Genomic DNA, 17,684 nt, shown 5'->3' on the forward strand with positions numbered 1-17,684 from the left:
TTCACACGAGAGTAGTAACCCTCAAACGGAATATTGCTCAAATGAAAATATCGTATAGGTATCACTTACATTTCGAAAAAAGTGCTTTTAAATGTCATAACGCATAAATGATCTTCCTACACGTTTATCTACGTTCCTGAAAACATTTATTACATTAATGATAAGTAAAAATTAGACATTTCGTATGAAATTTCAATGAGCAAATGTTTATAGATCCTTGTTCGGTCTTTTTTTCGATTTAATCAGATTGGATAGTCTTTATTATCTATTATACATTCAAAAGATTTTAAATTTAGGTCCAAAAATAAATCTTCCAGCGGTTGGAAGGTAACGATTGAAATATAATCAAATTAAACTTATCGTCTTGATCCATCAGCTTTACACAGTTAAAATTTCATTAACTGAATGATGATCACTAAAAGTGTAATTAAGACAAGTTCTGTAATACAATTTTGTCTCTGACATTAAAAATTTTTTTTTTATTAATATTGATAACCGATGTCAATTTTTTATGAGTTCCAAAATGGGTAATGTAGAAGATATTTATTTCTCGAAACAATCCTCATTACATTTGTGTCGTTGTATTTCATTTTCTGGAGGAAAATGCTTTTGGAGTGAACTGAATTAAAATTAATGAACAGACACGGCAATAGTAAATCTCATGTGGATAACGTCTGAAATCATACTAGCTAAACAAGATTCGATTTCGCACACATTCTGAAAAAGCAAAAAAAAAAAGAAATTTAAAACAGTATCTACAAACAAAGGTTAAGCACACATAATGCTTTCAATGAACAAATTTCCGATATACATTGTTCAGCATGTATTTGCCATAAACAAGACCAAAACATATACCTAGATGACATCAAGAACATCTTTTTTGCTTTATGACATATAGAGTGTTCAATGAAATAATTTAGCAATTTTTTGCTAGGTGTGGTGAGTTTGAAACAAAGGTTTCTGTTCTCAAATTATTGTATTTTGGGACTGAATTCGAATGTAATGTAGAATCCCTAAAAATATAAAAATGGAAATTGAAAATTTACAAAATAGCGGAAAATCTAAAAGGGTTTATTCTCTTGATGACAAATTGAATGTCATCATTAAAATTAATTCGATTTTTTACCGATTTCCACAAGAAAAAATTCAATAACAAATGATGTAATATTGCTCAAAAATAATAATTATACTTGATCACCATATTTTATCTTTTGATTTTTATGGATCTGAAACGAAACTGTGAAAACAATGAGGAAGTTAGAAAACATTTCTCTAACGATATAGGTGGTTTTTTGAGAAAATCATATTTTCGTATTTTATTCTACCCTCCTCATAAATTTTCAGGTCTAAATGAGTTTTTCGTACATTCACTGAAATGAAAGCTAATGATTTCAAATTATTTTCGAATTTTAGTTATCTTAATGGTTTAGGTCATTTCAAAATTGCATTAAAAATTACTCATTCTTAATGTTACTTGAAGTGAGGTTTTTGACGAATCTCTACCTGAATTTTGTTTTAAATAGTTGCCCTCTTCATAGAAGCCTCATTTTTATATATGATCCGAGTGAGAAGGTACTCCTATCTCCTATCGTTGAATTTTTTTTTTGAGTTTGTGAATCAATCTGACATAGACATCATGGAAGATTTTAAAGATCTAACAGAAAGTTTTATTCAAGACATGATTGTGAATTGTGGCTCTCATATTCCAATTTCTTATGTATATAGTTATATAAAATCGAAAAAGAGTGATATTTCTTTTCAAAATTATTATTTAAAAGAGTTGATTAAGAAGAGGACAAGAACAAGATTTTCCTACAAGGATTACGGAATTATATTCTGCTTGCTGTGTAATGGAGCACAACCTTTTTCAACATGTGAATTAGACGACGAAATAACAATTTATGAGAGAGTTCTACAGATCAATGGTAAGTTTATTCATGCCTTCACATTATGGAAATGAAAAATATTATAAGAATTTTTACTACTTCTTATTATTTATTAATTTTTAAAATATGCCGGAATTTTGAATATATGTAGTACTACATTGATACTGAATTCAATATTATTCATCGTAAAATCCTCTTGCTCAGAATTTATAGATGTGAAGTGAATCATTATTCAAATTGTTTCTAAAAAGAAATGAACCTTATTCAAAATCAGTCAAAAGACATACCTAAATTGATCGTTTTTTGATACCACCTAAAAAAGGAAAATACATATAAACATTTTCAATGTTTAACCTACTGTGTGAGTATAGATTTTCTAATTCTTTTCTCATTTTGTTTCAGATGTATATTTGATTGAACTATTCAAATGTTTCATTAATCCTCAAGACGTTCCATGTGAGAAGTCTCTGAAATTAATTTTAAATAATTTCGTTGATGATGAAGATTCCTTTTTGCGTCGACACACACCCTTGCACATGGCAGCCACATTGCCAAATGCGAACGTAACAATCACTCTTTTGAACAAGAAATTATGTTGTGAGGAGAAAACCACAAACGAGGAAACACCGATATTCTTTGCTGTGAAAAACAACCAGATGGAACAAGTGAAAACCCTTCTGAAATACGGAGCCAACCTCAGAGCGAGGGACATAAACAGCAATACAGTACTTCATGCATTATGTTCTGAAGAAGGAGAGATTAATATCGAACTGTTAGAATTTTTATTAAATGTCGGTTGTGACCCGAATTCATTTGGCAAAAATTCGTGTACCCCTTTACAGATGCTTGCTGAAAATGGAAGAATAAATAATGCATTGGAGTGTGCAGAATTACTGATCAGAAGAGGAGCTGATGTCAATTTGCAAAACCTTCACGGCGACACAGTTCTGCATACATTATCCTACTCTTGTGACGAATCCCAGTTCATTCTCTTTCTCGAATTACTGTTGAAGAGTAAAGCTGACACGAATATAGTCAATCATGACAACAAAACATTTTTGGATGAATTATTATTGGACTGCTGCCATTCTAGACGACATACTATTTTGAAACATCTGATTTTGTTAGATATCAATGGAAAATATCAATTCTGTGTTAATCCAATTCATTGTGATTCGTTGGATGTCGATTTCCAGAAAAGGAGTAGAAAAGAATTGCTTCATTTACGGTCCCGCAAAATAGCTCAATTCCAATCACAACCGGAATATTCTCTGGTGAGAATACTAAGTTCGACTGTAAGGGAAGTGTCCAGATTGTGTTGGAATCAAACATTGATAACAGCCATGTCTGAATTCAAGGAAAGAAAATTCCCAATTTACGGTCGTGAACTCAAATGCAAATTTGAAGCTGGGTTAAGACTATTCCTGGAACAACAAGCAGCTCATGAATTTTTCACTGTCGTCTCTAAAGGAAAGCTCAATTATTATACCATAATCGAAATTTTAAAATACATACCAGTACAAGAAGTGGGCAAATGTTCATTGACCTCGACCTAGCCAATCGAAGACCTCGTCCTCAAAAATGCTTTTTGTTGAAAGATAAATAAAAAAATTTTCAAAAGTGGAAGAAATTACTATAAAAACTAAGTGTAAAAGTATTATTTAGTCAATAGAATTTTATTGAATATTGTTATAATTTTTTCAAGGAATGATTAGAATTCAATATGTATATTTGTAAATATTTCAACTGTTTTGTATAAATATGTGAATAAAAATTTTTATTACAACCAAGTATCTAAACGGAGGTTTTCATTAGGTCGATTTAAGTTCATCGAATATTCGAATAATTTCATTCAATAATTGATTTGAATTCAATATTTATATTTGTAAATATTGCAATTATGTTATAATAAAATAAATGGATGAAAATATCTATTACAACAAAATATAAAAGCAATATACATATTCACAATCGATATTGTTTCATTCAATATTGTTGAGTGTATTTATGTTTTGTCAATATTTCAATAAAACTTATTGTTCTGTACACTCAGTTAGGTACATGTTACAATAATAATTCATTAATAATATTTACTTTGCAGAAATAAACAATTTCTTCAATATGTTATTGTTTTAATTATATTCATATAGTGCCATTTTCGCGTTTGCATAATGTAACAAAAAATAAAATTGAGGTGAATTTATCCCTGACAATAATAAAATCAACCGAATAATTGAATCGATAACGAGTAATTGAAATACTCTGAAAGGTCTCTGCTAATGAAAAGTTTCATTATTTATATAAACTGATGTTTATTTTTAATGAGAATTAAATTTTATATACAGCTTATCGAATGAGCTGAGACAGGTGAGTGATCTACAGAAATCAATTGGAAGACACAGTGGTAGCAAAAATGTAGGAAGAGGTTAAAATTAAATTAGCAAAACGAGAATAGAGTTGACGCAAATGCAGAATAACAACATATTGTCCTTAATGATGATTTATGCAGGGTTGAACATGAGTAGTTGGCCATAGCCTAGTGGTGAATGAAGGTCATCCAAGCCTGTTAGAAAATTCAAAATTGAAACATGGATTCAAAATATTCAGTTTCTGATGAAAAATTATAATTTAATGATTACTTATAATGATAATTTATAATTTATTTTGACTTTGGCACCCAAAATACACAGAAAATTATACTAGAAAACTGAAATTCTTGACTTCTCTATGATTACCGTCGAAAGTTTGCAACGTTGCCAAAACATATCTCCTTTTCATCTAAACATCGATAATTAGCAAACGGTGCAATCTGTATAAATTATAAACATCGATTAATACTGAACATTGATTATGGGAACAATGTTTATTTTTTGTTACACCGTACAAGTCCTTGAAATACAGGGTGATACTTGAAAATTTTCACACGAGAGTAGTAACCCTCAAACGGAATATTGCTCAAATGAAAATATCGTATAGGTATCACTTACATTTCGAAAAAAGTGCTTTTAAATGTCATAACGCATAAATGATCTTCCTACACGTTTATCTACGTTCCTGAAAACATTTATTACATTAATGATAAGTAAAAATTAGACATTTCGTATGAAATTTCAATGAGCAAATGTTTATAGATCCTTGTTCGGTCTTTTTTTCGATTTAATCAGATTGGATAGTCTTTATTATCTATTATACATTCAAAAGATTTTAAATTTAGGTCCAAAAATAAATCTTCCAGCGGTTGGAAGGTAACGATTGAAATATAATCAAATTAAACTTATCGTCTTGATCCATCAGCTTTACACAGTTAAAATTTCATTAACTGAATGATGATCACTAAAAGTGTAATTAAGACAAGTTCTGTAATACAATTTTGTCTCTGACATTAAAAATTTTTTTTTTATTAATATTGATAACCGATGTCAATTTTTTATGAGTTCCAAAATGGGTAATGTAGAAGATATTTATTTCTCGAAACAATCCTCATTACATTTGTGTCGTTGTATTTCATTTTCTGGAGGAAAATGCTTTTGGAGTGAACTGAATTAAAATTAATGAACAGACACAGCAATAGTAAATCTCATGTGGATAACGTCTGAAATCATACTAGCTAAACAAGATTCGATTTCGCACACATTCTGAAAAAGCAAAAAAAAAAAGAAACTTAAAACAGTATCTACAAACAAAGGTTAAGCACACATAATTGTTTCAATGAACAAATTTCCGATATACATTGTTCAGCATGTATTTGCCATAAACAAGACCAAAACATATACCTAGATGACATCAAGAACATCTTTTTTGCTTTATGACATATAGAGTGTTCAATGAAATAATTTAGCAATTTTTTGCTAGGTGTGGTGAGTTTGAAACAAAGGTTTCTGTTCTCAAATTATTGTATTTTGGGACTGAATTCGAATGTAATGTAGAATCCCTAAAAATATAAAAATGGAAATTGAAAACTTACAAAATAGCGGAAAATCTAAAAGGGTTTATTCTCTTGATGACAAATTGGATGTCATCATTAAAATTAATTCGATTTTTTACCGATTTCCACAAGAAAAAATTCAATAACAAATGATGTAATATTGCTCAAAAATAATAATTATACTTGATCACCATATTTTATCTTTTGATTTTTATGGATCTGAAACGAAACTGTGAAAACAATGAGGAAGTTAGAAAACATTTCTCTAACGATATAGGTGGTTTTTTGAGAAAATCATATTTTCGTATTTTATTCTACCCTCCTCATAAATTTTCAGGTCTAAATGAGTTTTTCGTACATTCACTGAAATGAAAGCTAATGATTTCAAATTATTTTCGAATTTTAGTTATCTTAATGGTTTAGGTCATTTCAAAATTGCATTAAAAATTACTCATTCTTAATGTTACTTGAAGTGAGGTTTTTGACGAATCTCTACCTGAATTTTGTTTTAAATAGTTGCCCTCTTCATAGAAGCCTCATTTTTATATATGATCCGAGTGAGAAGGTACTCCTATCTCCTATCGTTGAATTTTTTTTTTGAGTTTGTGAATCAATCTGACATAGACATCATGGAAGATTTTAAAGATCTAACAGAAAGTTTTATTCAAGACATGATTGTGAATTGTGGCTCTCATATTCCAATTTCTTATGTATATAGTTATATAAAATCGAAAAAGAGTGATATTTCTTTTCAAAATTATTATTTAAAAGAGTTGATTAAGAAGAGGACAAGAACAAGATTTTCCTACAAGGATTACGGAATTATATTCTGCTTGCTGTGTAATGGAGCACAACCTTTTTCAACATGTGAATTAGACGACGAAATAACAATTTATGAGAGAGTTCTACAGATCAATGGTAAGTTTATTCATGCCTTCACATTATGGAAATGAAAAATATTATAAGAATTTTTACTACTTCTTATTATTTATTAATTTTTAAAATATGCCGGAATTTTGAATATATGTAGTACTACATTGATACTGAATTCAATATTATTCATCGTAAAATCCTCTTGCTCAGAATTTATAGATGTGAAGTGAATCATTATTCAAATTGTTTCTAAAAAGAAATGAACCTTATTCAAAATCAGTCAAAAGACATACCTAAATTGATCGTTTTTTGATACCACCTAAAAAAGGAAAATACATATAAACATTTTCAATGTTTAACCTACTGTGTGAGTATAGATTTTCTAATTCTTTTCTCATTTTGTTTCAGATGTATATTTGATTGAACTATTCAAATGTTTCATTAATCCTCAAGACGTTCCATGTGAGAAGTCTCTGAAATTAATTTTAAATAATTTCGTTGATGATGAAGATTCCTTTTTGCGTCGACACTGTTGGAGAAACTCTGTATCTAAGATATCTATGAAACATAATTTTTTTTTTGACGTTGTCAATATTTCGAAGAAATTACATTTTGATGTTGTCAGTTTTATGAATATATTTTACGAGACAATAAATATTTGAAGCCTCCTTTGGAATCATATTTGTTTACCATTCTCCATATTAGACGTCTTTGTTCACCGGGTAGGTGTTCTCCAAAGAACACCTACCCGGTCACACGAAGCGTAAATTGAAGCCTCCTTTGGAATCATATTCATTTACCATTCTCCATATTAGACCAAAGACGTCTAATATGGAGAATGGTAAATGAATATGATTCCAAAGGAGGCTTCAATTTACGCTTCGTGTGAGTGGAACATACGTTACTTGTTTCATCGGAATGATTCGGTGAATGACTCTCAATAATCAACTTGAGTTCATGATATTTTTTCAAAAAATTATCTGCTGCTTCAATTTCGGATAGCAAAGCACTTTCTTCGCTGCTTTCTGACTCTAGGATATGATCTAGCAATTGTCTGCCCAAATCAGCAATCAACTCAATTTTCTGGTCCAATATTCGAACATTTCCTCGGATTTCAATTGAATTAATATTCTTCTCACCAAGCAGTGTGATCACCGCATCATAAATTCGAGTAAATGATACTCTCTGAGCCTCAAGCATCTTCTTCACCTTCTCCATAATCTGAAGGTGTCCTGTCACGGTCGCCAAATTGTTTCGTCTCCAAAGAACACCTACCCGGTGAACAAAGACGTCTAATATGGAGAATGGTAAATGAATATGATTCCAAAGGAGGCTTCAAATGACTATTGTCTCGTAAAATATATTCATAAAACTGACAACATCAAAATGTAATTTCTTCGAAATATTGACAACGTCAAAAAAAAAATTATGTTTCATAGATATCTTAGATACAGAGTTTCTCCAACATACACACACCCTTGCACATGGCAGCCACATTGCCAAATGCGAACGTAACAATCACTCTTTTGAACAAGAAATTATGTTGTGAGGAGAAAACCACAAACGAGGAAACACCGATATTCTTTGCTGTGAAAAACAACCAGATGGAACAAGTGAAAACCCTTCTGAAATACGGAGCCAACCTCAGAGCGAGGGACATAAACAGCAATACAGTCTTTCATGCATTATGTTCTGAAGAAGGAGAGATTAATATCGAACTGTTAGAATTTTTATTAAATGTCGGTTGTGACCCGAATTCATTTGGCAAAAATTCGTGTACCCCTTTACAGATGCTTGCTGAAAATGGAAGAATAAATAATGCATTGGAGTGTGCAGAATTACTGATCAGAAGAGGAGCTGATGTCAATTTGCAAAACCTTCACGGCGACACAGTTCTGCATACATTATCCTACTCTTGTGACGAATCCCAGTTCATTCTCTTTCTCGAATTACTGTTGAAGAGTAAAGCTGACACGAATATAGTCAATCATGACAACAAAACATTTTTGGATGAATTATTATTGGACTGCTGCCATTCTAGACGACATACTATTTTGAAACATCTGATTTTGTTAGATATCAATGGAAAATATCAATTCTGTGTTAATCCAATTCATTGTGATTCGTTGGATGTCGATTTCCAGAAAAGGAGTAGAAAAGAATTGCTTCATTTACGGTCCCGCAAAATAGCTCAATTCCAATCACAACCGGAATATTCTCTGGTGAGAATACTAAGTTCGACTGTAAGGGAAGTGTCCAGATTGTGTTGGAATCAAACATTGATAACAGCCATGTCTGAATTCAAGGAAAGAAAATTCCCAATTTACGGTCGTGAACTCAAATGCAAATTTGAAGCTGGGTTAAGACTATTCCTGGAACAACAAGCAGCTCATGAATTTTTCACTGTCGTCTCTAAAGGAAAGCTCAATTATTATACCATAATCGAAATTTTAAAATACATACCAGTACAAGAAGTGGGCAAATGTTCATTGACCTCGACCTAGCCAATCGAAGACCTCGTCCTCAAAAATGCTTTTTGTTGAAAGATAAATAAAAAAATTTTCAAAAGTGGAAGAAATTACTATAAAAACTAAGTGTAAAAGTATTATTTAGTCAATAGAATTTTATTGAATATTGTTATAATTTTTTCAAGGAATGATTAGAATTCAATATGTATATTTGTAAATATTTCAACTGTTTTGTATAAATATGTGAATAAAAATTTTTATTACAACCAAGTATCTAAACGGAGGTTTTCATTAGGTCGATTTAAGTTCATCGAATATTCGAATAATTTCATTCAATAATTGATTTGAATTCAATATTTATATTTGTAAATATTGCAATTATGTTATAATAAAATAAATGGATGAAAATATCTATTACAACAAAATATAAAAGCAATATACATATTCACAATCGATATTGTTTCATTCAATATTGTTGAGTGTATTTATGTTTTGTCAATATTTCAATAAAACTTATTGTTCTGTACACTCAGTTAGGTACATGTTACAATAATAATTCATTAATAATATTTACTTTGCAGAAATAAACAATTTCTTCAATATGTTATTGTTTTAATTATATTCATATAGTGCCATTTTCGCGTTTGCATAATGTAACAAAAAAATAAAATTGAGGTGAATTTATCCCTGACAATAATAAAATCAACCGAATAATTGAATCGATAACGAGTAATTGAAATACTCTGAAAGGTCTCTGCTAATGAAAAGTTTCATTATTTATATAAACTGATGTTTATTTTTAATGAGAATTAAATTTTATATACAGCTTATCGAATGAGCTGAGACAGGTGAGTGATCTACAGAAATCAATTGGAAGACACAGTGGTAGCAAAAATGTAGGAAGAGGTTAAAATTAAATTAGCAAAACGAGAATAGAGTTGACGCAAATGCAGAATAACAACATATTGTCCTTAATGATGATTTATGCAGGGTTGAACATGAGTAGTTGGCCATAGCCTAGTGGTGAATGAAGGTCATCCAAGCCTGTTAGAAAATTCAAAATTGAAACATGGATTCAAAATATTCAGTTTCTGATGAAAAATTATAATTTAATGATTACTTATAATGATAATTTATAATTTATTTTGACTTTGGCACCCAAAATACACAGAAAATTATACTAGAAAACTGAAATTCTTGACTTCTCTATGATTACCGTCGAAAGTTTGCAACGTTGCCAAAACATATCTCCTTTTCATCTAAACATCGATAATTAGCAAACGGTGCAATCTGTATAAATTATAAACATCGATTAATACTGAACATTGATTATGGGAACAATGTTTATTTTTTGTTACACCGTACAAGTCCTTGAAATACAGGGTGATACTTGAAAATTTTCACACGAGAGTAGTAACCCTCAAACGGAATATTGCTCAAATGAAAATATCGTATAGGTATCACTTACATTTCGAAAAAAGTGCTTTTAAATGTCATAACGCATAAATGATCTTCCTACACGTTTATCTACGTTCCTGAAAACATTTATTACATTAATGATAAGTAAAAATTAGACATTTCGTATGAAATTTCAATGAGCAAATGTTTATAGATCCTTGTTCGGTCTTTTTTTCGATTTAATCAGATTGGATAGTCTTTATTATCTATTATACATTCAAAAGATTTTAAATTTAGGTCCAAAAATAAATCTTCCAGCGGTTGGAAGGTAACGATTGAAATATAATCAAATTAAACTTATCGTCTTGATCCATCAGCTTTACACAGTTAAAATTTCATTAACTGAATGATGATCACTAAAAGTGTAATTAAGACAAGTTCTGTAATACAATTTTGTCTCTGACATTAAAAATTTTTTTTTTATTAATATTGATAACCGATGTCAATTTTTTATGAGTTCCAAAATGGGTAATGTAGAAGATATTTATTTCTCGAAACAATCCTCATTACATTTGTGTCGTTGTATTTCATTTTCTGGAGGAAAATGCTTTTGGAGTGAACTGAATTAAAATTAATGAACAGACACAGCAATAGTAAATCTCATGTGGATAACGTCTGAAATCATACTAGCTAAACAAGATTCGATTTCGCACACATTCTGAAAAAGCAAAAAAAAAAAGAAACTTAAAACAGTATCTACAAACAAAGGTTAAGCACACATAATTGTTTCAATGAACAAATTTCCGATATACATTGTTCAGCATGTATTTGCCATAAACAAGACCAAAACATATACCTAGATGACATCAAGAACATCTTTTTTGCTTTATGACATATAGAGTGTTCAATGAAATAATTTAGCAATTTTTTGCTAGGTGTGGTGAGTTTGAAACAAAGGTTTCTGTTCTCAAATTATTGTATTTTGGGACTGAATTCGAATGTAATGTAGAATCCCTAAAAATATAAAAATGGAAATTGAAAACTTACAAAATAGCGGAAAATCTAAAAGGGTTTATTCTCTTGATGACAAATTGGATGTCATCATTAAAATTAATTCGATTTTTTACCGATTTCCACAAGAAAAAATTCAATAACAAATGATGTAATATTGCTCAAAAATAATAATTATACTTGATCACCATATTTTATCTTTTGATTTTTATGGATCTGAAACGAAACTGTGAAAACAATGAGGAAGTTAGAAAACATTTCTCTAACGATATAGGTGGTTTTTTGAGAAAATCATATTTTCGTATTTTATTCTACCCTCCTCATAAATTTTCAGGTCTAAATGAGTTTTTCGTACATTCACTGAAATGAAAGCTAATGATTTCAAATTATTTTCGAATTTTAGTTATCTTAATGGTTTAGGTCATTTCAAAATTGCATTAAAAATTACTCATTCTTAATGTTACTTGAAGTGAGGTTTTTGACGAATCTCTACCTGAATTTTGTTTTAAATAGTTGCCCTCTTCATAGAAGCCTCATTTTTATATATGATCCGAGTGAGAAGGTACTCCTATCTCCTATCGTTGAATTTTTTTTTTGAGTTTGTGAATCAATCTGACATAGACATCATGGAAGATTTTAAAGATCTAACAGAAAGTTTTATTCAAGACATGATTGTGAATTGTGGCTCTCATATTCCAATTTCTTATGTATATAGTTATATAAAATCGAAAAAGAGTGATATTTCTTTTCAAAATTATTATTTAAAAGAGTTGATTAAGAAGAGGACAAGAACAAGATTTTCCTACAAGGATTACGGAATTATATTCTGCTTGCTGTGTAATGGAGCACAACCTTTTTCAACATGTGAATTAGACGACGAAATAACAATTTATGAGAGAGTTCTACAGATCAATGGTAAGTTTATTCATGCCTTCACATTATGGAAATGAAAAATATTATAAGAATTTTTACTACTTCTTATTATTTATTAATTTTTAAAATATGCCGGAATTTTGAATATATGTAGTACTACATTGATACTGAATTCAATATTATTCATCGTAAAATCCTCTTGCTCAGAATTTATAGATGTGAAGTGAATCATTATTCAAATTGTTTCTAAAAAGAAATGAACCTTATTCAAAATCAGTCAAAAGACATACCTAAATTGATCGTTTTTTGATACCACCTAAAAAAGGAAAATACATATAAACATTTTCAATGTTTAACCTACTGTGTGAGTATAGATCAGGGCCCCCGCAAGGGTCATCAACGCCCGCGTGCCGAAAATATTTTGGCGCCCCAAAAAGGGGGGAATTATTTATAATATTATATTAAAATATTAATATTATTATTAATAATTATTAAATATTATTCCATACTCCCAGCCATCTTCTCCCTTTGTTGAAGTCTAGCTTTTTTTTGCTCTCGAAATTTTGCACCAGAAGGTCGTTTTCTCTTGTATGGCTCCTAGAATTTAAGAAAAACTTGATCCAAAATTGGTAAGGACATTCACCCATGATTAACTTTGCGCCATCCCTTTGAGAATAACCCGTATGTTTTCATTTTTATGAATTTAAACCTTAAATCCGAGCCTTTAAACCTAAACGGAGTTAATATTAATAATAATAAGTCAAGACCGATCTGAAGCTCATACCATGTTCCTGTTATAATAATTGATTTTTGGCAAAGGTGAAATATATTTTTTTTAGAATGTCAAACGGCTACGAACATCAAATAAATAATACAGATCCAGGGTGCATATTAAAAAAAAAAATTAAGTATAATATGATGGTGGCCCCAGGTAACAAATTCAAAATATCAAAGTCGATTCAATTTTTTCACGATTACAAACAATACTTCCCTATTTGAAGCAAATAAAAATAATATTATAGTATATAGGTATGGGCTAATTTAGGATGTGCACCATTTTAAACAGAAAAAAAAATATCGAATTTTATAGACTAATAGAAATGCTAATACTGTATGTGGATAGGTACTTACTATTTCATAAAATTTAATTCAATCACAACAAGAAATATATTTTTTTTAGAATGTCAAACGGCTACGAACATCAAATAAATAATACAGATCCAGGGTGCATATTAAAAAAAAAAAATTAAGTATAATATGATGGTGGCCCCAGGTAACAAATTCAAAATATCAAAGTCGATTCAATTTTTTCACGATTACAAACAATACTTCCCTATTTGAAGCAAATAAAAATAATATTATAGTATATAGGTATGGGCTAATTTAGGATGTGCACCATTTTAAACAGAAAAAAAAAAATCGAATTTTATAGACTAATAGAAATGCTAATACTGTATGTGGATAGGTACTTACTATTTCATAAAATTTAATTCAATCACAACAAGAAACAGTAAAACAAACCACAATTACACAAAATACAAGTCTTTCCAATTATCTGAGTATTTTAATTTTTTGCGTCTTGACCTTAACCTCTAAACGTTTCGAAACAAAATAACTATTCTTTGGATAGGTTTCTGCTGTTATAGCATAGCAAGCAGATTTTGGTAGTTCCAGAAATTCTCTGTAACATGTAGTATTTTTCCTACAGATGGTGGCGAAAGTTTCAGTAATTCCCCTGGCTAAAAGCTATCGCTTCGGTATTTATGATTGTTTATGTGTACCATATGCGTTTTAGTGATGATCGAAGAAATGGTGTCCGGTGCAAGGTGGTCCATAAAGAAATCCCGTACCGACAAAGGGATGATTATTTATGATTTGTTTACTCGAAAAGAATCGTATAAATGCAATCTGTGGCCGAGGTTATTTTATAGGGATTGTGAGTTGTGACGTTCGGGAACTTGTTTGGATGTGTAAAAGATGTCTTTGAACGTTTAAAATTGTTGAAAAAATAAAAAATTTTTTTTTCAAAAACCTTTGGTCTGTCGGATTTTCATGCGGTCTATAAGAGATTTTGGCGCCCCTTGAGAGTGGCGCCCGCGTGCGGTGCACGCGTTGAACGCTCGGTTGCGGGGGCCCTGGTATAGATTTTCTAATTCTTTTCTCATTTTGTTTCAGATGTATATTTGATTGAACTATTCAAATGTTTCATTAATCCTCAAGACGTTCCATGTGAGAAGTCTCTGAAATTAATTTTAAATAATTTCGTTGATGATGAAGATTCCTTTTTGCGTCGACACACACCCTTGCACATGGCAGCCACATTGCCAAATGCGAACGTAACAATCACTCTTTTGAACAAGAAATTATGTTGTGAGGAGAAAACCACAAACGAGGAAACACCGATATTCTTTGCTGTGAAAAACAACCAGATGGAACAAGTGAAAACCCTTCTGAAATACGGAGCCAACCTCAGAGCGAGGGACATAAACAGCAATACAGTACTTCATGCATTATGTTCTGAAGAAGGAGAGATTAATATCGAACTGTTAGAATTTTTATTAAATGTCGGTTGTGACCCGAATTCATTTGGCAAAAATTCGTGTACCCCTTTACAGATGCTTGCTGAAAATGGAAGAATAAATAATGCATTGGAGTGTGCAGAATTACTGATCAGAAGAGGAGCTGATGTCAATTTGCAAAACCTTCACGGCGACACAGTTCTGCATACATTATCCTACTCTTGTGACGAATCCCAGTTCATTCTCTTTCTCGAATTACTGTTGAAGAGTAAAGCTGACACGAATATAGTCAATCATGACAACAAAACATTTTTGGATGAATTATTATTGGACTGCTGCCATTCTAGACGACATACTATTTTGAAACATCTGATTTTGTTAGATATCAATGGAAAATATCAATTCTGTGTTAATCCAATTCATTGTGATTCGTTGGATGTCGATTTCCAGAAAAGGAGTAGAAAAGAATTGCTTCATTTACGGTCCCGCAAAATAGCTCAATTCCAATCACAACCGGAATATTCTCTGGTGAGAATACTAAGTTCGACTGTAAGGGAAGTGTCCAGATTGTGTTGGAATCAAACATTGATAACAGCCATGTCTGAATTCAAGGAAAGAAAATTCCCAATTTACGGTCGTGAACTCAAATGCAAATTTGAAGCTGGGTTAAGACTATTCCTGGAACAACAAGCAGCTCATGAATTTTTCACTGTCGTCTCTAAAGGAAAGCTCAATTATTATACCATAATCGAAATTTTAAAATACATACCAGTACAAGAAGTGGGCAAATGTTCATTGACCTCGACCTAGCCAATCGAAGACCTCGTCCTCAAAAATGCTTTTTGTTGAAAGATAAATAAAAAAATTTTCAAAAGTGGAAGAAATTACTATAAAAACTAAGTGTAAAAGTATTATTTAGTCAATAGAATTTTATTGAATATTGTTATAATTTTTTCAAGGAATGATTAGAATTCAATATGTATATTTGTAAATATTTCAACTGTTTTGTATAAATATGTGAATAAAAATTTTTATTACAACCAAGTATCTAAACGGAGGTTTTCATTAGGTCGATTTAAGTTCATCGAATATTCGAATAATTTCATTCAATAATTGATTTGAATTCAATATTTATATTTGTAAATATTGCAATTATGTTATAATAAAATAAATGGATGAAAATATCTATTACAACAAAATATAAAAGCAATATACATATTCACAATCGATATTGTTTCATTCAATATTGTTGAGTGTATTTATGTTTTGTCAATATTTCAATAAAACTTATTGTTCTGTACACTCAGTTAGGTACATGTTACAATAATAATTCATTGATAATATTTACTTTGCAGAAATAAACAATTTCTTCAATATGTTATTGTTTTAATTATATTCATATAGTGCCATTTTCGCGTTTGCATAATGTAACAAAAAAATAAAATTGAGGTGAATTTATCCCTGACAATAATGAAATCAACCGAATAATTGAATCGATAACGAGTAATTGAAATACTCTGAAAGGTCTCTGCTAATGAAAAGTTTCATTATTTATATAAACTGATGTTTATTTTTAATGAGAATTAAATTTTATATACAGCTTATCGAATGAGCTGAGACAGGTGAGTGATCTACAGAAATCAATTGGAAGACACAGTGGTAGCAAAAATGTAGGAAGAGGTTAAAATTAAATTAGCAAAACGAGAATAGAGTTGACGCAAATGCAGAATAACAACATATTGTCCTTAATGATGATTTATGCAGGGTTGAACATGAGTAGTTGGCAATAGCCTAGTGGTGAATGAAGGTCATCCAAGCCTGTTAGAAAATTCAAAATTGAAACATGGATTCAAAATATTCAGTTTCTGATGAAAAATTATAATTTAATGATTACTTATAATGATAATTTATAATTTATTTTGACTTTGGCACCCAAAATACACAGAAAATTATACTAGAAAACTGAAATTCTTGACTTCTCTATGATTACCGTCGAAAGTTTGCAACGTTGCCAAAACATATCTCCTTTTCATCTAAACATCGATAATTAGCAAACGGTGCAATCTGTATAAATTATAAACATCGATTAATACTGAACATTGATTATGGGAACAATGTTTATTTTTTGTTACACCGTACAAGTCCTTGAAATACAGGGTGATACTTGAAAATTTTCACACGAGAGTAGTAACCCTCAAACGGAATATTGCTCAAATGAAAATATCGTATAGGTATCACTTACATTTCGAAAAAAGTGCTTTTAAATGTCATAACGCATAAATGATCTTCCTACACGTTTATCTACGTTCCTGAAAACATTTATTACATTAATGATAAGTAAAAATTAGACATTTCGTATGAAATTTCAATGAGCAAATGTTTATAGATCCTTGTTCGGTCTTTTTTTCGATTTAATCAGATTGGATAGTCTTTATTATCTATTATACATTCAAAAGATTTTAAATTTAGGTCCAAAAATAAATCTTCCAGCGGTTGGAAGGTAACTATTGAAATATAATCAAATTAAACTTATCGTCTTGATCCATCAGCTTTACACAGTTAAAATTTCATTAACTGAATGATGATCACTAAAAGTGTAATTAAGACAAGTTCTGCAATACAATTTTGTCTCTGACATTAAAAATTTTTTTTTTATTAATATTGATAACCGATGTCAATTTTTTATGAGTTCCAAAATGGGTAATGTAGAAGATATTTATTTCTCGAAACA

General features: G+C 30.2%; 3 protein-coding genes across 3 annotated transcripts; all 3 read left to right on the forward strand.

The window, feature by feature from the left end:
• The first annotated feature begins 1,665 nt into the window (after positions 1-1,665).
• Positions 1,666-3,698, forward strand: LOC123673082 (putative ankyrin repeat protein RF_0580). Its single transcript, XM_045607506.1, has 2 exons — positions 1,666-1,925; positions 2,289-3,698. The coding sequence occupies exons 1-2, from the start codon at positions 1,679-1,681 to the stop codon at positions 3,440-3,442; spliced, it is 1,401 nt and encodes a 466-aa protein (XP_045463462.1). The 5' UTR covers positions 1,666-1,678; the 3' UTR covers positions 3,443-3,698.
• Positions 3,699-8,168: 4,470 nt separating this feature from the next.
• LOC123673276 (putative ankyrin repeat protein RF_0381) lies at positions 8,169-9,188 on the forward strand. Its single transcript, XM_045607757.1, has one exon. The coding sequence runs from the start codon at positions 8,169-8,171 to the stop codon at positions 9,186-9,188; it is 1,020 nt and encodes a 339-aa protein (XP_045463713.1).
• A 3,028-nt stretch (positions 9,189-12,216) lies between these two features.
• LOC123673084 (putative ankyrin repeat protein RF_0580) lies at positions 12,217-16,019 on the forward strand. Its single transcript, XM_045607508.1, has 2 exons — positions 12,217-12,476; positions 14,610-16,019. The coding sequence occupies exons 1-2, from the start codon at positions 12,230-12,232 to the stop codon at positions 15,761-15,763; spliced, it is 1,401 nt and encodes a 466-aa protein (XP_045463464.1). The 5' UTR covers positions 12,217-12,229; the 3' UTR covers positions 15,764-16,019.
• Positions 16,020-17,684: the final 1,665 nt, after the last annotated feature.

The sequence above is a fragment of the Harmonia axyridis genome, chromosome 2 (assembly GCF_914767665.1).
Source record: "Harmonia axyridis chromosome 2, icHarAxyr1.1, whole genome shotgun sequence".
In the NCBI taxonomy this organism is placed as follows: Eukaryota; Metazoa; Arthropoda; class Insecta; order Coleoptera; family Coccinellidae; genus Harmonia; species Harmonia axyridis.